Source organism: Dunckerocampus dactyliophorus, chromosome 12, assembly GCF_027744805.1.
Source record: "Dunckerocampus dactyliophorus isolate RoL2022-P2 chromosome 12, RoL_Ddac_1.1, whole genome shotgun sequence".
NCBI classification, from domain to species: domain Eukaryota; kingdom Metazoa; phylum Chordata; class Actinopteri; order Syngnathiformes; family Syngnathidae; genus Dunckerocampus; species Dunckerocampus dactyliophorus.
Window position 1 is genome coordinate 2,953,937 of NC_072830.1, and position 27,519 is coordinate 2,981,455.

General features: G+C 42.2%; 2 protein-coding genes across 2 annotated transcripts; one reads left to right on the forward strand and one right to left on the reverse strand.

The window, feature by feature from the left end:
- Positions 1-4,635: 4,635 nt before the first annotated feature.
- calm3a (calmodulin 3a (phosphorylase kinase, delta)) lies at positions 4,636-15,034 on the reverse strand. Its single transcript, XM_054794551.1, has 6 exons — positions 14,803-15,034; positions 10,140-10,170; positions 9,571-9,714; positions 8,076-8,182; positions 6,413-6,548; positions 4,636-6,307 (listed from the first exon to the last, which is right to left on the reverse strand). Exons 1-6 carry the CDS (start codon positions 14,803-14,805, stop codon positions 6,279-6,281), a joined length of 450 nt encoding a protein of 149 aa, XP_054650526.1. The 5' UTR covers positions 14,806-15,034; the 3' UTR covers positions 4,636-6,278.
- A 6,291-nt stretch (positions 15,035-21,325) lies between these two features.
- Positions 21,326-22,861, forward strand: gemin7 (gem (nuclear organelle) associated protein 7). Its single transcript, XM_054794561.1, has 2 exons — positions 21,326-21,404; positions 21,600-22,861. Exon 2 carries the CDS (start codon positions 21,615-21,617, stop codon positions 22,011-22,013), a length of 399 nt encoding a protein of 132 aa, XP_054650536.1. The 5' UTR covers positions 21,326-21,404; positions 21,600-21,614; the 3' UTR covers positions 22,014-22,861.
- Positions 22,862-27,519: the final 4,658 nt, after the last annotated feature.

A 27,519-nucleotide genomic window follows, 5' to 3' on the forward strand; every position in this document is an offset into this window, starting at 1 on the left:
GTTGAATCCATCCATCCATTTTCTATGCCGCTTCTCCTCATTAGGGTCGCGGGGGCATGCTGGAGCCTATCCCAGCTGATTTCGGCCGAGAGGCGGGGTACACCCTGGACTGGTGGCCAGCCAATAGCAGGGCACAAACAACCATTCACACTCAACGGTTAAATCTCGTGATGAAAATGACTGGATGAACATAAAGTGCACCTAAAGTGGTGGTGTGGAAAATACGCCTTCACAATTGATACAAATTGAATTAGCCAGACCAGTACTGATTTAATTTGCTGTCATGCAACCTTTTCTGTGCTTAAAAAAAGACAAAAAAATGCCTATTTAAAATGAACATATCCATCCAAGAGTACACTTTCTCTTCTGTGGCTCATTAATTGTACTTGTTTGCCGCTTGGGGGCTTTGTTGTGCTTTGTTGTGCTTTGTGCTAACGCTTGTCAGATCGACTCTTTAAGAGAAGAAAAAGGTCAGCAATATAATAGTTCATCCACAGTACCAGAAAAAGAGTGCACTTTTGCATTCTATCTTCTTAAAGGACAACACTATATAAATAAATCAATCTTGGATCTCCTTTAGAGTAGTCGGTGTCCAGCTTGTATACGAGTATAGACGTACTCGCCACTGAAAATGACTCGACATACCAGTTGGTGTCGTAGTACATTCTGTACTGTGGAATTCAGGTTTCATCTCAGTGAACCGCAGCTCTCCCTTGCCAGCAGCACTCATACAGCCCCATAGCATCTTGCTACTCACTATTTGGACAATAATGACTGTGTTGGGAGTCATTTTCAGCAGATCGTAAATCTGGGGTGTGCACACTTTTCTCACAGGATACGGAGGCCACTTTGATATTTTACATTTTGTAAACCAAAGCATGTAGATATGCCAACAAATGAGAAATATTTTATTATTACACACTCAGCTTTGTGTTACAGGTGACAAAGGGTATTACTTTCTCCACTGCTCCTTTTTCCATGTTTTTCAATTGACTGTATTCTCATCGTATCACAATCTCTTCCTAAACTGATTTTACAAAAACTGCAACTTTTTTCTTTGTTTTCTTAGCAATAATGTGAAAATTGTTGCATAAATTGTGAAAATGTATATTTTTTTCTCATGGTATTTTACGACGTTATGCCCATTAATTTTTTTCTATCATAATCTTACTTTTTTATACATATACACATATATATATATATATATATACATATACACATATATATATATATATATATATACACACACACATATGAATGACTTTTTATTTCAACTTTATTCTCGTAAAATTACTGCTTTTCGATTTTTCTTGTTTTTGTTAGCTGTCTTCTTTAGTTGTATTTTTAAAATGTGCCGGGTGCCGATAAAACAATCGGCCATGGCCTGCAAATGGCCCCTGGCCCACACTTTGGACACCCTTGTAGTGAACCTGTGGTGCAACAACAGCTGTGCACTGGCTACTCCAGGGGTAGGCAACCCACGGCTCTTCAGCCTCCTTTCGGTCATGACAAAAGAAAAAAAATGCATCACATCTGCTGTAAGCTAACCATGAATACATCAAAAAATAAATACTGTGATTGATGGACACTGGTCACAGATGAGAGCCTTTTCTCAGAAAAAACACATTTATTTCTGACCAGTCAAGAAATGATCCTCAATTTGTTTACTTTTATAGAACTACTAAGCCGCAACAATGTTTTAAAATTGTATTTTCATTTTACACAAATGAATACAAGAAAGACTTTAAAAGGCCTCGCAAACTGCACTACTGTTTGTTGTGTTCTGTTGTTGTCAGATTGAATGTTAGGTTTGCGGCCTCAGACTATTTCTCTTTAGTATAAGAGGTGGCAAAATGGCTCTTTTGCTCGTAAAGGTTGCCGACCCCTGGACTACTCTACAGCCTATCCAAGTTTCTTTGGTATAGCGGTGTCTCTTCAGAGTAATAAAAATGCTTGCTGCCCTCACTTTTGTGAGCCAGTGTACGACTTTAAAAGCCGTGTGAGAAGTGTAATTAGCAGTCAGGCTACTATGAGGCCGTCTTGTGTCTTGTGTTCGCCTCCTTTCTGTGGCCTTCGTATGAATTCAGCTTCCTTGTTTCATTATGATTAAACTCGGCATTGCACTTCCGCAAAAATACACTGGAGAGAAATCTCCAAGTGGATTCAGCTCATGAATCAGAAATGCCAGTGATGAGGCAGACAGAAAAAAGAAGAAAGGTTTTGTCGACAAGAGAATAACAAATTGCTAAATCGGAGCTTGCCATATGACTAAATGGCAAAGGTGTTTTCATCAGGGTGAAGGTCTGAGTCATCTAAAAAGGAAATAAACCTTTCATTTTTGGATTTCAGAAGTTGGACTGTTCAACCTGTTATACAGTGGAGGTTCGAGCTGACAATTAAGTGCGGTTATTTTTATGGAAAATAGAAAGTCAAAGCCATCAGCTGCACAATTTAGAAAGAAGAGGAGAAACGGGGGCAAAAGATAAAAGGTATAAAGTTTATATAGTTAGAATAAATAGTTTATTATAGCCACAGCGTCTGTTGCCCAGGGTGTCATTGAAGCCAGAACTGCCACTGCTGTTATACACATTGTTTATATTACAGTATAGCCACGTTATGTTATGTTTGTACAGCCTGGGTTCCCAAAGTGGGGTAAGCGTACCTCCACGTGTACATCAATTGTAATTGGGGGCGGGGTTATGTTAATTTCAGCTGTTTAGAGAGACGCTTCTTTTGGCTCGGCTCACTAAAGTGGCTCCTCAGATTTGTGTTTGTCTTAAATTAATTTATTACCAAATTGTGTATTGTGTAAAATGAATTACTCGTGAAAAATACATTTTATCACATGTTTATTATTTAAATGAATTTATTTAAACCCCAATGAGCAGCTACAAAAATAGATTTTAATGTTATATTATAAATTAAATACAAAAACAAAGACCCATCTGGACAAATTAAGGCAAAATAGGTCAATTCACTTCATGCAAATTTCTCACGAACAAATCGGCTGTTAGAGCGCCACAGCGTGTTTGACCCCGCCCCTCCCCCTGCTCAGTGTGGACACAGCGACGCCACCACACATCTTCAACAATTATGTTTATCAATGTTCATGTCAAACTTGATCAAAATGTGACCATGCAAAGTACACATTTTGAATTACTATGAAAATGAATGAGCCAATTAATTATGTTCAATATTTCCCGTTAATAAAGATAAGTGTGCAGGGGTGGGGGATACATGGCTTCAGGTCAAATGTCTGAACACGTTTGGGAAGCACTGATGTACCGTATATCCATCCATTTTCTATACCACTTCTTCTCATGAGGGTCGCGGGGGTATGCTGGAGCCTATCTCAGCTGTCTTCGGGCGGCAGGCAGGGTACACCCTGGACTGGTCGCCAGCCAGTCGGAGTTACCGTATACCCAATGGGTCTTAAAAGTACAGGCTGTGCAGCTGGAATTTGATGAAATGACGCCATCTAGTGTTGACGTTAATAACTAGTGAGGATAATGTATGTCCTTGGAATTTGATGAAATGACACCATCTAGTGTTGACGTTAATAATTAGTGAGGATAATGTATGTCCTTAGTAGCCTCCCTTCTCAGACCTTCGTAAATGACGTATTCATGTTCACGTGAATTGTCATTTGCCACTAACGGCGAAGGATAATCGGGGCCGCCAGTGACTCCGCACGTCTCCCGTTTTCCTGCTGAGCGCGCTCTTCTTCCCTAATTGGCTTCGTTTATCTGCTTAACCACACTGAACACAAATAGCACGTCCAATCACATCTACTCACCTCTGAGGTGGCCTCGTCCTGGCTCTCCATCCCGTCCATCGGAGGAAGCCGGTCGCTCTCGGTTGCATTTAGAGCACTCGGCTAAGGGGTCGTGACACCAGCTGACCTGGATTACAACACTTGGCTCTAGCGGCAATCCCATGACTCACTAAATATAATGCGAGCCGGGATGGTTGCTCCAGCGAAGAGCTTGTATCATCCAACCCTGACCCGCTTCTGGATGGTCAACATAATCCACTGGTGGGGAAAGAACATTATAAGTGATGTCCTCGCTGTAATGTTGATTCTTTAGCTTGCAATGATTCATGTTCTACTTTTATCAGGTGAAAAAACGAAGTCCAAGCAGTTAACTGCAGGTTGTTCAGGTCAGGTTTTTCTAGACCCGACCCGGCACAGAGCAGTGGACTCAAGCATTTGGGATTTTAGGAAGTAATTCCTCTGGAGCCTAACGCACTTTCCCAGCCTTCATTCATTCCTGGACGGATTCTTCTGGGATTCTCTCTAAACTACTCACCAGAAACTCAATTTAACTGCAATAAACTGCTGTAACAAGTAAATTTCCCCGCTGTGGGATAAATAAAGTACAAATACAAATACAAATACAATATAAATAAACAAGGGATTATTGTACATGAATTATGCTGGTATCAGAAGCCGATACTAGATTGGATCAGAACCATCCCTGCGTCCTGGTGATCACTTTGTTTCTTCAGTGCATTTCATGTGACCCTGTTGACTACTTGCAACCAAATATGCAATTGTCCATAAGGGTAAAAGTCAAAATGTACATGTTCGAGTGGACGAGTGGTGGTTGTGCAAGTATGACATGGCGATTCGGGTGAAGTAAAGCTCATTCAGTTTATTGATTTATGGAAAATATAGAACATCTTTACATATGCCATCAGCAGAAGCCAACAGTCCATATTATATTACCTCATGTCATAATCAAACGTAGAGAGTGGTATTAATCGCATCTAAATGGTTTCTTTAGGAAAACCCCCCAAAAACCAAACAAATTGCTACGACCCCTTTCTGAAGCTCACGTATCATCTAAACAGGCCAACTACGTTAGGTACTTGTAAATATACAGTACGGTATATGTATGGTGTTGAGTAAAACAAGCAAGCAGATTCGAGGTTGAATCACTGGACTACAAACTGAAGATCGGACAGCCAACAAGGACGAGGAAATAGGAAAACACGTGAGTTGTTATTGCAGCAGCAACAGTCAAATTTGGTTTCTTTTTCATCTGTTTTTTTTTTTTTTTTAAAGAAAACTTTCTGCAACATCCACATGGTTTATACCAAAGTGCAAACATGGCATGTTTTCTAATACAGCATCGTAGAGTAGATATTTTCTTTTTCTTCTTCTTTTGTCACTAGAACTATGAATCGTGCAAGAAGGTTGAGGCGTTTTGGGAGCATTATGGCACATTTCAAAACCAAAGAGAAAACAGACCACAAGCCATTTACTACTACTTCTACAACAACAACAACAACAACAGGCAATGCAAACTTTACAACACACCGATATATACTGCATATATAGAGAGAGAGATTTTGTGAGCAAAGTTTGTAGTCAATACTTGTAAGTTTGAGAACACGTTTATAAAGCATTACATCAATATTGTATCTGTTTGCAGAACAAATGTATTAACAGCAGTCCTCCAGTGCATCTTCACAACAACCAGCCTCAAGCAACACGTCACACTAGCGTCTCCGCTCGGTTGCCCTGGCAACGTAAAGCAACCCACTCAAAACAACAGATCCCACTTGGGGGGGGGATCAATCAGTCTCTTGTTCTTAGCCACACTTTCCAACCAAGCACCAATGAACACCACAGACTGCAACTAGTTGCTCTGGAAATAACCAATAGTGACACATATTTTTTTTTTTTTTACAGATATATAGCTATATGAATGTATATACCTTCACTGTGTACACAATCTGACCACTACCTCTGATGGGATCAGAACCACCTTGTCGAGACAGGAGACCACCACAGAACGGCTGCATGCAAGAAGAGTACTCAAATTGGTATTTAGAGAATCACCACTTGTGCTAGTACAGAGGCGAGGTTCTTTGCAGAAGCGGAAAGATTTAAATAGCCAACTTCTCTAAAATGATCGGTGGCACCAGTTCCCAACCCCTCCCCCCCCCTTGCAGTGGCAGCTCTGCCCTTTCCTCTAAATTATTCATGAGTTGGGTGACTCCGCAGAATCTTGCTCGGAAGTAAAAGAGGCCTTTGGCCTTCTTAAGGCTTGGTCCATTAACTTCTTCAGGGATTAGTCTGGAGGTACATGCTTAACAGGTACCTCAGAAGTACTTGGATGTATTCAGAACAATTGGCCAAATTCTACATGTGATGGTTTTGTTTTGTTTGGGGGAGACAAAGAGTGGGGGGGGGGGTGTTCCTTTTTGTTCTTAAAGACAGTGATCTTAAGAGGACAAGCAACGTTTTAAGAGAAAAGTCTGCATTCTCTTCACTTGGCGGTCATCATCTGGACAAATTCTGGTGGACAAAAACACACAAATCAACAGTTAAGCGAGTACATGGAAGCCATATTCTGCAGTCGCTGTATGACAGCTGCTGACTTCAATGTAGGAAACATCTCACCCTCGTAGTTGACCTGACCGTCACCGTCAATGTCAGCCTCACGGATCATTTCGTCCACCTCCTCGTCAGTGAGCTTCTCCCCTAAATTGGTCATGACGTGTCGTAGCTCTGCTGCGCTAATGTAGCCGTTACCGTCCTGCGTGGACAAACACCACTGTCATTGCATCGAAAAACATCGGCCAGGGCAGACAGTTTGCATATACAGTATCCTGGAAAACTGACTTCATACACTCAACACAAATAGAAACCCAACACTTTTGTTTTTGCTCCCAACTTAATGATGTACAACCTTTTCTATGTACAAAAAAAGTCTTATTTCTCTCAAATACTGTTCACTAATCTGTCTAAATCTGTTAGTGAGCCCTTACCCTTTGCAAGATAATCCAACCACCTCAGAGGCATAGAGCCTAGGTTCCCAAAGTGGGGTACGCCCATTGTAATGGGGATACATGAATAAAAATGAAAATTAATTAGCACCTACCATTCCCAATTACGAGTGCGTGTGAAGGCATCACAGCGCGAGGAGAACGGAGCAGAAACAGAGAGAGACACGGCACGAAGTTGGTAATCGCGCTGTGTGCATCATATGAACAAATAAGTATGTTTGATGATTATTTTGTACATGAGGAGCATTTCATCTTGAAGATTTTGTTTCTATCGGCGTTCCAATCCCCACACAGCACAGCGGTGAACACCTGTCACTGCGAGTGGAGGTTCCCCCTGAAATGAGGCTTTATCGTTGGTTGGCTGGCCACAATAAACAGCCACCCCAAAATGTGCAGTTTTACTGTATGACCATTCAGTTTTGATCATGCCGATAGCACTCGACATCTGTGGCATGATAACATTGCACACTTTGCAGTGGCCTTTTATTGTGGCCAGCCTAAGGCACACCTGTGCAATAATCATGCTGCCTATGAGGTAGATGGGTTATCTCAGCAGAGGAGACGTGCTCAGTTAAACAGATATAGACCGATTTGTGAACAATAAAGAAAAGAATCAAGTGGGTAATTACACAACAAAGTAATTCCATGTTGCCGCCTATGTCAAAAAATGTGCCTTTCAGCAAAACGTTAACATTTTGCCAGATTATGACAGAAGAATTCTGCAAATGTATATATTTTCTTTTCTTGTAAACAGCTTCACAGAATCTGCAGTGTTATTGGATGCACAGACTGTCACATATCATTAAACCAGCTCCCAGGCTCAGAGGACATCAGAGGAAAGTGGAGTCATTTTATTTACGATTGTTAGCAGTTACTGTTGGGGCTCCAGACCGTGGAGTGCAGAGCAACCCAGTCCCACTTTAGGCTAAGACACTGCCCTGAATGCCCCTCCGGTGTAACAATAAAACCAGGGCTGTAGTTTTTTTTACTGTAACACAACAGCTGCTGTTATTATTGATACTTGGGGTATTTTGACCAAAGCATGTCACTGACATGTTACTAGGAGACCTAGGAACTGTTTCCATCTCTGGAGGCTAATAAATGTGCTCAAGATGACAAATGCATGGCAAACTTTTGTGAAACTACAAATATGAGCCGTGGTGTGCCTTTCCTAAAACACAATTCCCAAAGCATCACAAGGAGACAACAAGATAAATGTGCCAATCTTTGGCAACAAAAAATGGGGGGAGTGGTTATTATTTGACAATGTTCCAGACCTTGTCAAAGACTCTGAATGCTTCTCTGATCTCCTCCTCGCTGTCTGTGTCCTTCATCTTTCTCGCCATCATTGTCAGGAACTCGGGGAAATCGATTGTCCCGTTACCTAACGGGCCACACAAACGTCATTTTTCTCAACATTTTTAAAGTATAGTAGATCCCCGTAATCCGCGGGCGTTATGGAATCCAAGTCACAGTGTAGCCCCTGGTCTGGTCGTCAGGCTAGCACTCGAGGATAACAGGCCATAGTATATTAATTTATGTTCACCGCTGCAAGATTTGAGGCCGGATTGGAACAAAGAGCTGACTATCAAAGCTAATGCTAATTGCTTTTCCAACAGGACAACGATGCAGTTCACAATGCCCACCTGGCAAAGGACTCACGCTTTTGGACCATCCTGTGTGTTCCGCTCATCTAAATCCAACTGAGAACATTTGGGGATGGATGATGTCTGCTATCTCCTCCATATTTGCAGAAATGGCTTGTTAAATTCACAATCTTGCTTGCTGCTATTTTGCGACTTTGGCTCTTGAAGGGTTTAAGGTGAATGAGACGCGTGTTTTGCAGAAAAAGCGTCAAATTTCCGGAGAAAAACAAAAAACCTTTTCAACAAAAATCAACACTTTTGCGGCGTCACGAATGCTGATTTGTGAAGATGCGGGGATCCACTGTACATATTACATACAAAGGAAAACTTTTTCACACCTCGTTAACCTTTTCTGGCCAATAAGTTACAGAAGTTAAGAGTAAAAGGTGGACATTATCAGTCTCAACTTCAATGGATAGTTGGGATTTTTTTGACATGAAGTTGTAAGACATCCCGGTCAGCAGTGTAGTACATCTACAGTGACTATGTTCTGGGCGGATTTCTGTGATGAGAAACGTAGTTCCGCTTAGTTATTGGGGTTACTTAAGTAAAGCGTTTGGCTTCTCAAAACAACATGCAATCAAAAGAGTAATACATAAAATCAGACCTCACAAATCGCTCGGCTTTACTTTCTCTGACGTCATATTAATGCGTGCTATCGGCTGTCCATTGCTGTTTGTATGATGAAGATGCATCCGCCACGACGTCACAGCCATCTTGTTATGAAGACGCGAGTGTCGCAGCCATCACACACACACACAGACACGCAAAACAATGAACACTCAATAGCACGCATTAATGTAAAGGAAAGCGATTTGTGAGGTGTGATTTTTATTTTCCTCCCCAGGAGGCATTTTTGTCATGCAAATGTATTGTAAACGTGTAAATGCATATTGTTTTGGGAAGCCATACTCTTTACTTAAGTAACCCCAATAACTACGTTCTCATCACCAAAATCTGACCACTGGAGCGAGTGTGGGGTAAATCACTGTTTGTGTAGTACACTGCTGATGGGGATGTCACACAACTTCATGTGAAAAAATTCCAAATATCCCTTTGATGTTAAAAATCACTTTAAACAAAAAAAAAAAAGAGGAAAACTCCAAACTTGCGTTTCCTTCCTTACCATCAGCATCGACTTCATTGATCATGTCCTGCAGCTCGGCCTCGGTGGGGTTCTGGCCCAGGGAGCGCATGACGGTGCCGAGCTCCTTGGTCGTGATGGTTCCGTCGCCGTCCTTGTCGAACAGCGAGAACGCCTCCTTGAACTCTGCACGTTTACAGAAATAACTCTAAGATTAGGTCCCGATGACACAGAAAGACTCGCTTGGGCAGTAGGGACACACAGAAACAAAGTTAAGCGGTGGTGTTATGTGTGTGTGTGTGTGTGTGTGTGTGTGTGTGTGTGTGTGTGTGTGTGTGTGTGCACACGAATGACTCATTCAGCCCATAAAAAGGTTGAAAAAATAAAGCAGGCTGGATGCTGGAAGGATGCCCGAGTAAAATCACTAGTGAATTTATAGCAGCAGACTCCAAAATAAAAATGCCTCTGTGAGGTTTCAGAAGAGATTGACTCAGAACCCTGCTGGTTTCCACTGCAGATGAATGATGTAAATCTTCTGCAGTCGTTGGTCTGTGCCACCAGCTGCCATAGCTAAATGCATTTGGACGCCGCTGAGGTTGGTATGTGCTCACCTGCAATCTGCTCCTCAGTCAGCTGGTCTGCCTGTTGACAGAAAAAGCATTGCAAATGACTGGTAGTTCAATAATCACCTCTGAAAAAGAGGTAATTGGCTGCAATTACAGGTGTTATCTCCAGCGAGTCCACTTCAGCGCAAGAGAACATCCAGCTGATATTAAATGATATTGTGTCTATAATCAACCTAAATCATTACGCTGACAAGTGGTCTAACCTTACCAGTTGAGCTATTCCGTTGGGAGGCTAAATGGGACCAATCAAAAACATGAAAATGTGATGAACACCTATTTTTAAACTTCATCCGACATGCAACGCTGGCACCCTTGTGAGGTCTTACTCGGTCTGTCCAAGTCAGTCAGCGTGTCCGCTTAAAGCTCCTAAAGTGTGATGAGGGCCGTGTATAAATATTCCACGGCCCGAAATACACACGCCTGCTATAATTAGTGAGACGGGAATAGGGTCGCCTATGTAGCACACTGAAGATCACCGCCACTCACCTTTTTTTTAAAAAAACATTTAATTAAACGCTGTAATGTTTGTTGTCAGTGTTGTGTCATACCTGTTGCTCGACAGACCTTGCGTGTTGTCTTGAGCTCTACATTTAATGGCACAGTTCAACATAAGTAAGCCTATGGGGAAATGTCTATCAAAGAAAGTATAATCCTAAAACACCACAGCACTAATATTTAGAATGGGGGGGAACACATACAGACAATGTTTAATTGCCATACAGCCTGGGGTGGCCTTACAAACACACGGCGTGCGATTAACACAGCTCATGCACTTGTGCTTCTGCTCCTGTGCAGATAGTTTCCTCACAACCTGTCAAGCTTTTGCAGCACGGAGCTGCAAATCGCAATTTCAATGCCCTTAAGGTCATGCAATTTTGAAAGCAACCGACCATTTTCAGGAAAAATAAAACACCACAGAACCGGCAAATCTTGACAAACGTCTGTCACTACGTTTACATGCAATCAATATTCGGGTAAAGGTCAACATTCCAGTTTCTGAAACATTGGGTATAACCCGTTTACATGCGTGACGTGGAAAAACAACAACAACAACAACAACAAAAACGCGCGGAAAATGGTGTGATGCAATGCGCGTCATTTCCGCTTCTTCTTCCTGTATCCAAAAACACCACCGTCACCGGCACGGGGATAATGAACACCTTTGTTTGCGCTCTGGTGCTGGTACTGAAACCGCCGTTTCCACCACAGCCCCAAAGGACACTTCAGATGAAGGTGCATTGGAACAAACCGGGTTATTGCTAATATTCCGGGCATGATAGAACTATTTGACTGCATGTAAACGTACTCAACCAGATGACAATGACCACGGAAGCAAAAATGGAACATGGGGGAAAGCGGTACGAACGCTTCTCTCCTGGCTGCTCAGTACGATACGGCAAAAGCGACAACAAGTCAACATCAGTAATAAAAGAAAGAGAACGGCACATGCACCATAGTCAGCTGTGTGTCGTGAAGATACTCACTTGCCCCGTACACACATTCATCCTAACTCGGTACCAAAGCTGCAACAATTCATCAATGAATCAATAATTAATCCGCGATTGTGTAATCAATCGGCAACTATTTTGGTATTTGATGAATTGTTTATTTAAAAATGTAAATATGATGTGATTTCAGCATCTCCAATGTTAATGTTTTTCATTTCCTCAGTCATCCTTGATTAGGTCCGTCTAGAGCAGGGGTGTCCAAAGTGCGGCCAGGGGCCATTTACGGCCCGCGACTGCTTTTTACTGGTCCTCGGCACATTCTAAAAATACGATTAAATGATCAAATTTTAAAAACAACAGCAAAAATGGGAAAAAAGGAGTAATTTGACAAGAATAAAGACAAAACATGAAGGGAGTAAAGTCGTGATATTAACAGAAAAAAACTGCATAAAGTTGAAATATTCTAGGAAAAAAGTTGTAATATAAGAAACAAACCAAACAAAGAATTAAGTTGAAATTTTAGGAAAATGAGGTTGGGTAAATGCTATAATGGCATAATAAAGTCAAAATATTAAGAGAATAACAATGAGTAAAAAAACTTAGAATGTTAATATATTTGTAAAATAAAAATAAAAAAAGTCAAAAAGTAATGTAAGGAGAAACAGTTCAAAATAATAATGTTATTATCACTGATAAAATGAATATATCTATGTTATATGTGTAAATATATATACACATTAAATATTTTGTTTGGGTTGTTTTTTTGTTGTTTTTTTTTTAAATGTAAAAGCGGCCCCCGCATCTTTTGATTTTTCGGTATGCGGTCCTGAGTGGAAATAGTTTGGACACCCCTGGTCTAGAGTGTAACCGATTACTCAATTAATCCAAACAAGCTTCACATTAACTGATCAAGAAAAATAAACGCGAGTTGCAGCCTGACTCGGTACTGACTTTTTTTTTCCCCTTTCATGACAGCTCATGTTCAACAGCAGGAGTGCTTCCTTCACCCATTCAATACCAAAGATAACTTGTTTTAAACCCCAACGCTCACGCCCAAAGACGTATTGATATGTCTTTTACGTTTTATTTTGCACATGACGCAAAACGAGGTGATGACGCAAGTGCACAATAAAAGAGGGGACTTTTCTTGCAGTTTTAGGTGGCAGAAGGATCTTTTGCCTGTAAAAACACACTCGTCAGCAAGGAGGAAGTGAGAGAGCGTGGAGGAGTGTAGCGTGCAGAAGGTTACGCACTTTAGGGAAATTTGAAACGCGTGCACACGCACACACACAATTTTGTTCCAAATGTGAAAATTGTAAATAGTTAATGGTGCTATAGTAGTGAATTAATTGTTATTTTGATGTACGACAACCCTTCTTGTGCTGTTTATTTGAGCTGTCGCAAAAGCAAAACATTTGCATCAAAGCGAAAGTTATGCTTAAAATGTTTCTTTTCACAAAAAGCCGTTTTCCTCCCTTGTTCAGTCGGGAACTGATATTTTCCTGAAACTTACCTATAGTCTATTGCTGATTACTAAAGAATGGAGAAAGGCAGAAACTAACTTGTTTTTTCCTGATGAGAGATGGGAGTCTAGTCTTCCTTTTGGTAGGTTCCATGTTTACGTAGCCACAGAACACAATATTCTGTGTGCCTTGAAAAATCAGTCAAAATCCTCTACCATGGGCGGTACTGACGGGTTCAATTTTGAAAAATGGCTGGGATTGATCGAGTTAACTTGCACTTCCTTAAAACGCTTTGCTTTATGTAGCAGTTAACTTCTTTTTACACTTTAATGATGTTAAAAAGGTTCAAATGCATATATTCCTGTATGTATCGTTTTTAATGCTGTGGTTAACTTCTTTTTACACTTGCATGACTTCATGATAACATTGAGACAGATGTCTGCTGTTTGAATTGCTTAAAATCACCCCGAAATGGGGTTTTACTGCATTTCTGTAGCTCAAGGTGGTGACAGTGCTACTTGAGCTTCAAGTCAATTTAACTGAGTCATCTTGGGGGTTGCAGAGTAGAGCAGGGGGTAAAAAAAAAAAAAAAAAGGCTGCAGCATAGAGTATCTGTTCCATGCGCTGTCATCCTAGCAGGGGTGATGCCATTTGGATGTCCCGGTATTTATACCGTGTAGTGCAAGTGCAATAAGGGCCGATGGCCATAATTGTGTATGTTTACAGTAACTTGTATTTGGCAAATAGTGTTTCTGTTTGTGTAAGACGGAGGTTTAACTTGTAGAAATAAATGTTGTTCTTCCCGTTGTGAAGGGCGCACTACCGTGCACTGCAGATGATGACAGCCTACTGCGCCAAGCATGGTTTGGTTGAATGCAGGAGGGGAGGAAGGGAGGGGATGGGTGGCACGGGATGGGATGGGAGGCATGGAGGCTCATTCAGCAGCAGAATGCGGTTCAACAGCATGGCGCAGGAGGCATGGTGTCGCACATGCAAAAAAACACGTAGCAACAACATTACCGGTGCATAATATCCCCTAACTGTTACAACTACCTGTGGGCAGTGTTCCTTATGTAATGCAAGTGCTGGCGAATACGCTTTTCCGCTTGTTGCGCATGTCCAAGTGGCTCCTAACCCCACTTGTCCGTGTTAGCGACGCTGCAGGGGCCAAGTTGTGCATGATATGCGGATCAGATCGTTTTATGCATCCTGTCTCGCAAAGGTTATAAGGAGATGAGTTTCAAGATAACACGGCCGGGAGGGCTATTCTTAGCAGCCCCCCACCACCACCACGCCCACTCTTCTTCAGTCACATTTAGCTAACCTCGTTTATGCTAGGATTCAACTAACGCCGTTATAAAAAAAAAAAAGCACAATGAATGGAGCTGCTGCAACACGATGCAGCGCCCATTTACTGACAAGCAAGGCGCGTCGTGGAGGGTTTAAACACACAGACAATTCCCTCAAAGAAAGCGCAATATACGAAAATGTCCCCAAAGTGATTAAAATGGAAACTTATGCTAATCGTATGTTTGCAAGCTAGGGTCGGTAGAGTCCGCTAGCTCGCCGTCTCTCTCTTTTAAAAACACATGCGGTCCAAAGTGGTTACTAATCATGTAAAGGACTGATTTGAGTAGCACACTCCTGTTAATTAAAGCCTCTCCTCCCAGTATTGGTGATAGCTTCGCTATGAATGTTAATGCTACCGTTAGGCTAATGTCGTTGGCCTGTACTCACCATTTTGACTTTTCAAGCTCCGCCAAGAAGAGGAAAAACAGCCGTGTGTTAGACTGGAGACTCAGTGAAGCAACGGGGTGAACGCTCGTCTGGATGACTTTAATCTAATTCAGCTTTATTCGCGTAAACAGCTGGGAATCTGTTGCGGGAGTACACCGTTATCGCGGTAGAGAGTTGCCCGGAAACCTCAACCGACCGATGCCGGCCTGTCATGCTCCACTTGGACGAATGTATCCCTCCGCCGGTGCGGCGCTTGACCTCCACGCAGTCTCTAAAAAGCTTCCAGTTTGTCTCCATGGCGAATACAGCGTATTCGTAATTACTAACACATTCAGTTCTCTTTAACGTATATTAATTTAGTCGCAATTTCTATCTTAATAAATGTGATTGATGACGCACTATAACGTGGAAATGCGCAGCGATACCACCTCACCACACCGTAAAGAGGATGGAGCTGTATGGAGGATTAAAGCTGACAATACTATTAAGCGGTACAACACAATCAAGCCATAAACAATCTGTCAGTATTTCACACTTTACACAAAAACGGTATTATACCATTCAAATGTCATTTATCATTTAAAAACATCAACTGAGCTGAAGAAAACAGATCCGCGTGATCAAAAAAGAAAATAAAAGACATGAAATAACAAAGCCACATTCGTTTTATTTTGTCACAAAATGTGTTTATTTTGTACGCATTGCCCTTTGAAGTGGACTCATTCTTCCTTTTTACTACTTTGATGAAAGGAACGAGACAATTTTGAAAGTTAAAAGTTTTTTTTTTCAAATCCTGCATTAACATTGAACATGAAAATAATCCGGAGTTGTGATTGAGTTGTTGGGCCAACGAGGTGTGACAACGTGGATGAGTTTGGCTGCCTCGGCCCTTTAGATCAGGCGTGCCCAGACTTTGTAAAAAAAGCAAAAGATGTGGGGGCCACGTGGTGTTTGATATTTTGCAAACCAATCTGTTAAGTGACAAGGCGTATTATTAACACGTGACAACTTTTTCTTCTTACGTTGCAAAATCTTCATTTCCTTTTTTATTTTTACAAATATTTCGTCTTGTGAATCTTTTTTCTCGTTTTATGACTTTATCCCAAACTTTTTTGATTTCCTTCTCGTCATATCACTTTTCCTTGCCTAATTTTCCAAAAGTTACTTAACTTATTGGCCAGAATTCTACTTTGTAGTTCGCAGCGCTTTCTCTCTCATTTCGACTTGATTCTCGTAAAAGGACAACTGCTTTTTCCATTTTTGCTGTTGCTTTTTTCTTTTTTCCTGCAAACTACGTTCCAAAAATTTACAGCTTTATTCATTGTTTTGTTTCTCATATCTTTTTTATTTCCATTTTAGGCTTCTTTCCTCCACTTTGTTGTAAAATGATGCTATTTTTTCTTCAAAGATGAAGAATTTGTTTTTCACCTTTTTCCTGAATATTATATTCAGACTATTCTCGTCAAATTACTGTTTTTTGTCATTGTTTATTTGTATTTTTAGAATGTGCCAATGGTAGCTGCGGGCCGCAAACAGCCCCCGGGCCGCACTTTGGACACCTTGACTGCCGACAGGGTGAGAGACGTGCTCGCTAGTGTCCACCACAGCAGAATGATTTTCTAATTTGCTTTTTGTCCAAAAATAGGCTGTTTTTTTAAAAGGAGCTCACAGAAAAGACTCGGTTGGCTGAAAGACATCACATGGTCCCGTAGTGCGAGCGTGAGGCATGGCGTCCAACACGTTTCCAATGATGTTTCATTTCCCTACAAAAATGCGGTTGTGTGAAGAGATCACGTCTAGCGTACGTGCAGTATTTCGGTTGTTTACTCCATGAAGTACTTTGTCGCAGTCTACAGTCTCCTGGTGTCGTTGCACACGTTAGCCCCGTCACAGCGGCATTCAGCACGTGCATCAGGAACATGAGGACCGTCAGACAGACAGCTGTGGTCCAGCTTGCCATGGCAGAAAGGCGCATACATCATCACCATGCAGTTCAGTCCTTGTCTGATCATCAGAGAGATCGCGCTCGAGAGGGCGTACGTGCAACACAAACCCAGGAGCATCACTACGCAGTTTGCCACCTGGTAGGCTTTGATCGCCTCGTGTCGCTTCCTCTGGACGCTCACAAAGTCCCCGAAGCCCATCGTGCTGAAGGCCACAAAGCAGAAATAGAGCGACTCGGAGTAAGTCCATCCTTCCATGACTGAGTAGAGCCAGGCAGCGCCACAGGCGACAGCCATGACGGCAGCAAAAAGGACCAGGGTCACTTGGTAAGTGGGTGACTTCCACACTTCTCTTTGGTCAAGTCCGCCGACACTGGCCTCCAGGTAGCTGCGCTGGCTCGTCTTGGAGTGACGGCAATTTAACATGAGGCTGAGTAGCCTGATGACTCGCTCCAGGAAGAGGTTGAAGAAGAGCATGGTGGCCGAGCAGCCGAACAAACCGTACAAAACAAGCAAGACCTTCTCTCCTACTGTGGACGGGGCCGACATTCCAAATCCTATTAGAAAACAACAACAATGTTTTATTGACAACACTTACTGTATGTTTGCATTGCTAGTATGCTAGAGGCGGGGCTGCTAGCATACACACAAAGTACAGAAGAGTGTGGTCTCGTGAGGAGCAACGCGATGTAACATAGTAGAAAGTAGAAAAGCACTTGGAGAGCGCAGGCCTCCGCCAAGCGCCATAGTTTCCCCCATCTTCACACCATAAGTATTAGTCCTACATTTATTTTATCTACATACTTAGATTGCTAATGTTAGCATGCTAACACCTAGTATAATAGTGCTAAGTGTTTATACATGTATCTAGTTATGAAAATGGCTAAAAATGCTACTATGCAAATGTTAGCATGTTAGCAATGCCAACATGTTAATGTTAGCATGCTAACACCTGGCATGGTAGCGCTAAGTGTCTAAGTGTCTGCCCACGAAAACAGCTAAAAATGCTAGTATGCTAACACTAGCATGCTAGCAATGCTAACATGCTAACGTTAGCATGCTAAAACTAGTATGATTAATGAGGGAAAGGCTTCTTGAGACGTCATCTGTATTTCTGTGAAGAAGGTGTCGGACATTTCGCTCCTCATATTTTTGTCAAACAACAGAACCCATCATTGAATCGGAATGGTGGTTTGAGGTTTAATTTGGACCCTGTGTTCAGCAGGTTACTGAGACCAAAACCCACAGCTCTTAGTCATGCAAATGAGGTGGAGCCAGGGCCGAGCCAGAACAATAAATGCTAACGAGCCAGTATCAGAGTCGTTCATATCCAACTACAGGGAGCGACACTTCCCTTTTATCGAAGGTGTTAATAGCAGGAGAGGATTATACCACTACTCCGCCCAGGCTTAGTGTAAGGAACCAATAGGAGGAGGGCGTTGGCACACCAATTCCGCCCACTCTTACTGTATTTAAGGCCTAGGCTACCAGCACTTGTTAGTTCGCTGACGAAGCTCTTCGGATGAGGAGCGAAACGTCCGACACCTTCACAGAAGTACAGATGACGTCTCAAGAAGCCTTTCCCTCGATGGACAACTCCTGTACGACTTAGAGCCTACACAGACACTAGCATGATTGTGCTAGGTGTTTATGTAAGTGTCTGCCCATGAAAATAGCAACAAATGCTAGTATGCTAATGTTAGCATTTTAGCTACGCTAACATGATAAATTTAGCATGCTAACACCTAGCATGATAGTGCAATGTGCTGGGAAGGCTAAATGTCCTGAATGAGCAGAGAATTTTGACACTGGAAAGGTCTGAATGGGTTGTGAAATGTGGAAGTAGTAGCAGGTAACAGCAGTTTTACGGAAAAGTGTGAATTTTGGGAACATTTTGAATTTGTTTTCAGTATAAATACATGTAGCCTGAATGTCCTGAATGTGTTGAACAGTTTGGTGCTGGAATGGCCTGATGTGGCAGTAGTAGTAGCAGGTAATCAGAATTAGTTGTGGGGAAAAGGGTGAATTTTGGCAACATTTAGAATTTTGGATCACCCCCAAAATATAATCAGTTCTTCCAGATCCCATTTCCTACAATTCCTGAAAATGTCATCCAAATACATTCAGAACTTGTCAACTTATTTTGAACACAAGCAGACAAACGGAGGTAAGAAATGAGTAGAAAGTGATATGTTGTCATTTGGTTTTTAAAATGCTGTCATTGTGCCATTGTCCAAATACTTGTGCACATTTGTTGAGGTGCTGTACTTATTGGGCCTCATTCATGAAACGTTCTTACGCACAAATGTGTTCTTAAAGCCTTCTTACGAAGATTTTTGGTATTCACGAAACGTGTTCTTAACTCACAGTTCTTAGATCTAAGAACAAATTCCACGAACGCTCAGGAGGACTCTTACGCACAAATACAGCTTTCACTTTCAATGCGCACTCGCCCTCATGATGGGTTTTGCAACCTGATCCCAAAAAATGTAGTGCAAATAAGATATCCCAACAATTATTTATCATCAAAACAACTAAAATATACTCCATGGATAAATATATATTCAAATCCCAATTCATCCAAAAAATAAAAAGGAATCTCACAATTAGAATATGTAAATATTTTCTGCCAATTAAGTCCTATTTAAATTGAATAATCCGCAGACCCCACAAGAACAAATGTACAACCTAAAGCACACACGACACGCTCCTGCGTGGAGCGCACCATCGGTGTACTCAAGGGACGCTGGATGTGTTTGGACGCTGCAGGTGGAAGGCTGCTCTACAAACCAGAAAAGGTACAGTAGGTTTTGTAGTATTTAATATTAGGTTTTTGTTTATTTATGCTTTGGAATGGCAAAAAAATAAGAGGCAAACATTCTGATTCTTTGTTTGTGAAGGCTCTCATTAATCCAGGAATTCTCCATTGCAAATATGTTTTATTTGGCCAACTGGATAAATAATTGATTCTCTGTTGTTGCAGGTGTGCAGGATCATAATGGCCTGCTGCGTCTTGCATAACATGGCAATGAAACGTGGTGTGCCTATTGCGCACGTAGCACCCCCAGATAACGACATGCGCCCCCAGCCACGTCTTGAGCCAGAGCACGGGGCTGCTGTATTAATTAGGCAGCGTCTAATCAATCAAATGTAACCACAGAAAAAATAAATTGTCACACACAAACTATGTGTTTTGACTTTATTTTTCCATCATGATTTTCCGAAATGGTTTGGAGTGTAGTGGCAATTTGAGAAAGTGAGTGTGCTATTTGTTCTTGATTGTCCAGGACAGCATCAGAGATGATTCTGGGGTGACGGGAGGAAGCAGACAATTGTGTCGGAGTCCTGGCTCCTGTCGGGGTTCGGGCCTGAGTCGGGATTTGTTCTTCTGTTATCGCCTGTGTTTTCTGTCCTACTAGGTCCTCTGAAATCAAATGAAAGAGATACAGGGGTTAAGATAGAAATACGGCACGGCACATTTTTGCCCTTATATAGGAAATAATAGGCGGTGACCTATGCAAATTAGGCCTCACATGCACGTGCATCCCCGTTGGCATTCATCAACCTAAGAACACCGGTGCCATCCCTACTTAAGAACGTGTCGTGAATGTGGCGCAGTTTCCAACCCGCGCCTTCTTAAGTACAGTTTTCTTAAGACTTTTAAGAAGATGTTTGTGAATGAGGCCCAATGATCGTGAAACGGAACTCATTAAAATGTGCATTTTTATGTCAGTCCAACAGGGGGCAGTGACTCACTTCCTGGTTATAGCGCGCTGTAAATAAAAAACACACAGACGAAGAAGCCCAGTTGAGTTTGCGTGGCACTGTTTTGCTAGCAGGCTGCTAACACAGGGCACAGTTTGTAAGTGGAAAAACGCACCTACATGTTTGTATTCTGGGAAATTGAGGGCAGCAGACCAAGCAGAGTGCAAACCTCGACAGAAAACACATCGCATTCACCATAAGTCGATAAAAAATATGTGATATTAAAGCATAAAATGCACCCATATAGCCTACACGGCCACCTATGAACTGAATGGGACGTCAGGGGCAGAAAGGCAGGATTATCTGAAATGTTCTTAAAACACCTCAAACTTGCAGCGAGGCAATTTAAGGGGGATATTATCATCTTTACTTCCTGATTGGCTGAATGAAATCACATGGGTCCACCATGAGCTAGTGAAGCATGGAGTCCAGTATGTTTCCAATAATGTTTCATTTTCCTCCAAAAATGCAGTTCTGTTAAGAGATCATATCTACCGTAATTGCAGCATTTCTGTATTGATTGTTTACTCCAGAGCCTTGACTTGACTTTATCGACAAAATAAAATTATAGTGAAGGGAGAAATTGACTCCTTTATTTTTCCCTAGAAGAGTCAGTTAGTTATGCACCACTAACTACTAGAAATTACAATTTTATTTGTAAAACTGTATTCTTTTAATTAATTATATGAGTTGGTTTTTTTACCTGATTTTTGTAACAATAATGATCTTGAAACATAACTCATTAAAATGTGCATTTTTATGTCAGTCCACCAGGGGGCAGTGACTCACTTCCTGGTTGTAGCGCGCTGTAAATTAAAAAAACAGTCGAAGAAGCCCCGTTTAGTTTGCGTTGCAGTGTTTTGCTAGCGGGCTGCTAACACCAGGGAACTGTTTGTAAGTGGAAAAACGCACCTATATGTTTGTATTCTGGGAAATTGTTGTAGAGTTTATGTAAAATACGTTGTAGTCTTTTGTGCACATTGTGTTCAATGGAAGATCTTTTGCTGGCGGAAAGTACGCCAGGACTACATGGATTGGAACACTCGCTTTACCCGCCGTTTGTTTTCTTCTTTTTCTTGATTAATGCAGCTAAGTTCAAGTAGAATGGCAACACCTGTGCCCGTGCTTCGCCTGCCGAGAGGACCCGACCCAAATAGCCGTGGATTCGACCCGAATTCCCCCCGCTTCATCGCACTTTGCCGCACGTCCGTCACTTCCTCCTCTCGCGCCGCTTCTGCGTTACGCGCAGACTCAGGCGAACTGAGGCCGGAGCAGAGCGCCCGTGCGCAGTTGAGGGAACGCTTCCTCCGGTGCGTGCTGGCCACGTGCAACAAGAAGGTGCGCTTCCACCTGCACGACAACGTCAGGGTGGAGGCCACCTTCGGCGCTTCTGATATCGACGTGCTCAACTTCCAGGTGTCCGACCTGCACACACCCATCGGCGTGCAGAAAGAAGCCCTCCTCAGATGTCAGGACGTCATTTCATACACGTTTGATTTGTGAAGACGGCTCCTTGTCACACAAGGATGCAACATTGAACCTTTGCCTCCTTCCCTTCCTCTCGGAGGGAATTATGGCTGCATTTTTTCCAGCCTTGAATCAAAACAAGAAGCACGAACCCTTTTTCTAACACAAGATGGCGCCATGAGGCCTATTTCTACTGCCTTACTACGGAAGCTGGACTTGCTGTGACCATTGTAGTGTGCAGTATTAGAAAACGTACAACAACATTCAGCTGAAATAATGTCAAGTATATTTAGAGAAGAAAGCATTATGTTGGTAGATGATACGGCTCTTGTATTGCACCTCACAAGTTGTGCTGTAGTGACATTAACAGACTCGATCGCTGCATTTGTGTCTGTGGAGAAAAAACATGAGGCTTACGGATCCAAGATTTGACGAGCAAATTAAAAACGTCTGTGTGAAATTGCTCATGCATGTTTTGTTTCTCCGTGAATGCCTTTATGCACTGCCAAGACACGTAAAGTATGTGTAAGTACCTGCTTGATGAGAAGATAGAAACTTAATATTACGTTTAATAAAATAAGACAGCAGCTTGTGAAAATAAAGAAAAACATCATTTCCATATCTAAGCTAAGGTAACTTTAGTGTCAAATGCAAACTGAATTGATTTTTAGTTCCTGTTGTGAGACAGTTATCATTCAGTCACTGGTATGGCTGGTTGGTCAAGGGCAGGGGCCGGGGGCCATTTGCAGCCCACACATTTTTTTTTTGGCCTGCGGCACATTCTAAAAATATAATTTAACATGAAAACTTTTTTTTTTTTTAAGTGATGTCAAAAAAGTCAAACATATATTAAGAGAAAAAAGCTGTAATTTTACGAGAATAACGTAATATCCATCCATTCATTTTCTATGCCGCTTCTTCTCATGAGGGTTGTGGGGACATGCTGGAGCCTATCCCAGCTGACTTTGGGCAACAGGCGGGGTACACCCTGGACTGGTGGCCAGCCAATCGCAGGTATGATAAAAAAAGTGTATTTTAGCAATTTTAATCATTTTAGCAACGTAAAGTTGAAATAAAAAGAGTTATTTTTTTAAACCAAACAACGAATAAAGTTGTCATTTTTGGGAAAAAGTTAGGTTGCAGAAAAAGAAGAAAGGCAACAATAAAAGAAAGGCAACAATATTGTGGCAAGAAAGACATGAGAAGAAAGTTGAAATAACTGCAATATCAAAATAAAAGCAACAGCACAAGTGGGGCATATGGAAATATTCAAGAAAAAAAGTCATAACTTTGAGAAACAAAACAAAATAAAGTTGTCGTTTTTGGTCAGTTAAGTTGGGGGGGGGGGGGGGAAATATGAAAAATATTTGAAATATTAAGTAAGAAGAAAGCTGGAATATTTGGAAAATTTAAAAAAAACCCAGCAAAAATGGGGAGCAAAGACCAAATTTCATACTAATAATACGCTTTTCACCTACAGTATATCACATGCTGAGATGCAGTTTAAATATATGTACTATATATACTGTATATATAAATATATATATATATATATTAGGGGTGCGCTGATCGATCGGCCATTGATCAGTATCAGACGATTTCTGTGCAAGCGATCACCTTCGCTGTTATAAAGCAAGTATCGGCGGCTAATTAGCCAAAACGCACGATAGCCCAAACAGTGGTTGGGTTTGTCGGACCCGATGGCCGGACGTCAGCGGCGGTGGAGGAGACCGGGTTCTCCGACTGCCTGGCGTCCCGCTGGATGCTCTCACATCCAAAGTCTCCTTAAAGAGGGCGCCTGATCCCCTAAGTTTCACCAGTGATTTTGAAAAAGTAAGCCAAATATGTTTTTGTCTCATATTTGATGGTTCAGGGGTCACCAACGTGAGCCCCTGATGACCACACGAGGCGCCTGCAAGCCTGCTTTTCATTCAGGTTTTCAGTGAATAATGTGAGAAGACGACTAGAAAGACGCATAGTGAGTTGTGGATACCAGCATTTTGTTCATGTTCTGGTAAAACAAACACATTGACTTTATTTGGGTTGAAATAAGCTATGAAAATAAATGCTTTTTCATGTTTTTTTATTGAAAAATGTACACTTAATCTATGTGCTCCTAATCGGCTGATTTCACTCGTGAGTGATCGGTATCGGCAGAATAAAAACCTGATCGGCGCACACCTTCAAGTCTTGTTGCAGACACGGTAGAAATAAACGGCAACAAGTTGTTGGAGATGTGTTTGTTTATTTACAGGCTACCATCAAGGTGCCCTTGGTTCATTTTGCCGAGTCGTTCGTTTAAATTATCAGTATGAATCAGAATTCCCACGTTACGTTGTGCACGGCAGATGACCCTTAAACATACGGAGACGGAGAAGTTCCCGCTCCGGTCAACCTCTGCGACATCACCGTACGACAGCAGCAAGTTTGATCGTAAATACCATCCAGAGCTGCGCCGTTCATTATTGTTGTGCCAGTCTGATGAGCAGGGGACATCAATACTATTTAATCTTCCTAAAAGGTGTATTTTGCGACTTCCCAATAAGTCATTTTATTTGAGTGCCATTAGGCGGCCGCGCTCCGCCTGCGTCTTTCTCTCTCTTGCTGCCTGAATGATCTGACCACTCAATGGAGACAGTCATCAATGAGGGAGTGACTCATCCCACCGCCACAAACCCCTCCCCTCACCGCTTCCTCGCCCTCCCTCGTCCGAAATATGACTTAAGTGACATCATCAGGCATGTGTGATTGAATCAGGAAGCCCTCAAGGACGAGCAAGGTTGATTTTATTTACGCAGACATGCTTGTTGTTGTGTGCGGGCTGCCGTTGGACCGTCGCTTCTCACCTCTGGTACGAGTCCTCGTATGTGCTACGTGAAAGGCGGACCTGCGTTTTCTATGCACACAAAAGGCTCTCGCAAACGTTATTCGCAAATCTGTGTTAGTGAGCATTCATAGTTCTTCCTAGATGCTGGTGATTATTGCACAGGGGCCGCACGGTGGTCGAGGAGATCAGGTTAGGGGTTAGGGGTTAGGGGTTAGGGATATCGGGAAGACCTGGGTTCAAATCTCCGCTAGGGCACCTCTGTGCAGAGTTTGCATGTCCCTCATTAGCAGCATTCATAATCATTGATTGGGGTTGGAACACACAATAGAAAGGAAATCTCCAGGATTAAACAGTCTTAATGAAAAAAAATAGTCATCAAACTTACTTACATGCTCCTATGATGCACACAGAGCCTTGAACAACTTCATGCACCGTCTCCTTTCTGCTGCGTTCCTCTCGCGCTGTGAGACTTTCAGGCACAGTAATTGTGAGTGTTAGGCGTCAATTGTTTTTCATTTTTATTCACGTACCCCCTATCATAAGTGGTGTACCCCTTTGAGAACCGTATTGAGAGCAGTATTGGTGGTTAGCAAGCAGCTCACACGGTTAGCTAGTTTGCTAGCCATGACCGCAACAGGAGACGGCACGAAGGAGATTGACTGACAATGGTCTACAGCCAATCAGGACGCAGAAGACAATGGGGGGTGCGGACAGAAGAGAGAGAATAGAGAGAAGCACAGAACACTCAACGTCCCACAATGCAATTCTTCTTAAAGGGCCAGGCTCGAACTGTAACAGCGTTCATACAAAAAAAAACCACACTTAAATTGCATTAAAAAGTCCACAAAAGGCGAACCCCTTCTATGCTCCTGCTAACCACGCGTTAGCTTGCTAGTGTTTGATTTACCTGGGTGTATCGTCTTCTTCTGCCGTCCTGAAGCATCAGTAGCCCGTCCAGCTCTCACGGTAGTTCTTAGTATTTTCATCCTGCTTTTTTTCCACGATGCCTCTCCTGTTTTTGCCCTGTCGCCCTGTTTTCCTGTTTTCCCCTTTGCGCATCTCTATTAAAGACCGCTCAAACTGCTTGAATCGTCCTCGTGTCGGCATACTGGGATCCATCCCCGAGCCTGACACCTGCTGTACTTTTATATTTTACAGGCCTGTGGATTCTGAACGTTTATGCTTCATAAGCACATATTTCCCATTAGAGTAACGTGCCTACATCTTATCTGGTTGAATGTGCTGTGCTGGGAATACGTTCGTGTTATAGCGCGTATATTATTGCTGTTCATTAAGTAATGGATGCAATAATGTTACCACAATGGATTCACCAAGGGGGGGAAATAGTCTCCACGAGACAAGAAGGAATAAAAAGTTGGCACTGGAGATTTTAGGAGGACCTATTTAACATGCAAATGTGGTGATCAATTACAGGACTGAGATGAATTATGGGGGCTCATATTTGTAGCTTTTGCAGGGACAAGCTGTCTCGGTGTTATCTCCTCACACGTTTCCTTTCAGTGCAAAACATTCCTGCCTCCTAGCATGCACGTCTGTCTGTCTGTGTGTGTGTGTGTGTTGGCGTGCAGTCTGTCGGCCATGATGGTACAAGGTATCAACTCACCGGGCCAGCAGGAAGCACATTCCAACCTCCTTCCTGTTTGCGGCCCTCTCTCACTTCCTGGCGAGTGTCTGATAACTTTCAAAAGCGCTTCATCATCTTTTGCCCAAAACTAGACTGAAATAACTGGGCTGTGTAACCTCATGGCAAATGTATTTTTAGTCTGCCCCAAGCTGTTTGGAGAGTAGCGGATACAGCATGGAGCAAATACGCTCATTTACTGTATGCGTACAGCGGTGGCGTCTTGTAGCATTTGTCTGAATGCGAGAGGTTACTTCTGAAATTTGAAAACTTTACAAAAGATTTGGAGTGCATGTGAAAGTGGAAAGGAAAGCATAGCTCTCTTTGACCACAAGGTCATGTAGTAACAAGTGCAGTACGTAGCGTAACACAGCAACAACAGAACCAGTGTTGTAATAGCGGTAAGCAGATCTACAAATTAGGGTTGGGCGACAATTTTTATATAAATTCCTCCAATGATAAAAAACATGACTTAAAGGGGTATAAATGACAAACGGAAACAAGCTGAGGTGATGACTGTGGCGCCTCACGTGTACCACAGCATGTATGGTTTCCGCATTAACTGAATCACGGAATTGGCTAATAAAAATGGAATTTAAAAGTAATAGTGTCATAAAAAAGGTTAAGGTTTGTGGCTTTTTATTCAAGCCTTTGCTGAATTTAATTACACCGTCATATCGCGATACATCCCATGCTAAGGTCCATATCGCTCAACCCTACTGCAAATGTACACGACCCTTCAATGTGCTTGAACGCATCACTGCTCTCAGGTGCACATTTTGCCGGTTACAGTTTTGAGTTCAAAGGAATGAAACCATAGACTGGAATCCTTATTCCATGTTTTTCACTGATGTAGCTAAAAAGGAAATCACTGACATAGTCAATCATTTGAAAGCAAAAACAGCAAACAATGTTTCAATCAACTGATTGCAATGGAACTGAAATGGAAACAATAAAAAGGGTGATCAATGAGATCGTAGAACCGCGCAACCAACCAACATATGTCAGCAACTTATCATTTCAGACTGGAAGATTTCCTAAGAAAATGAAAATAGCTAAAGTAGTTAAAATCT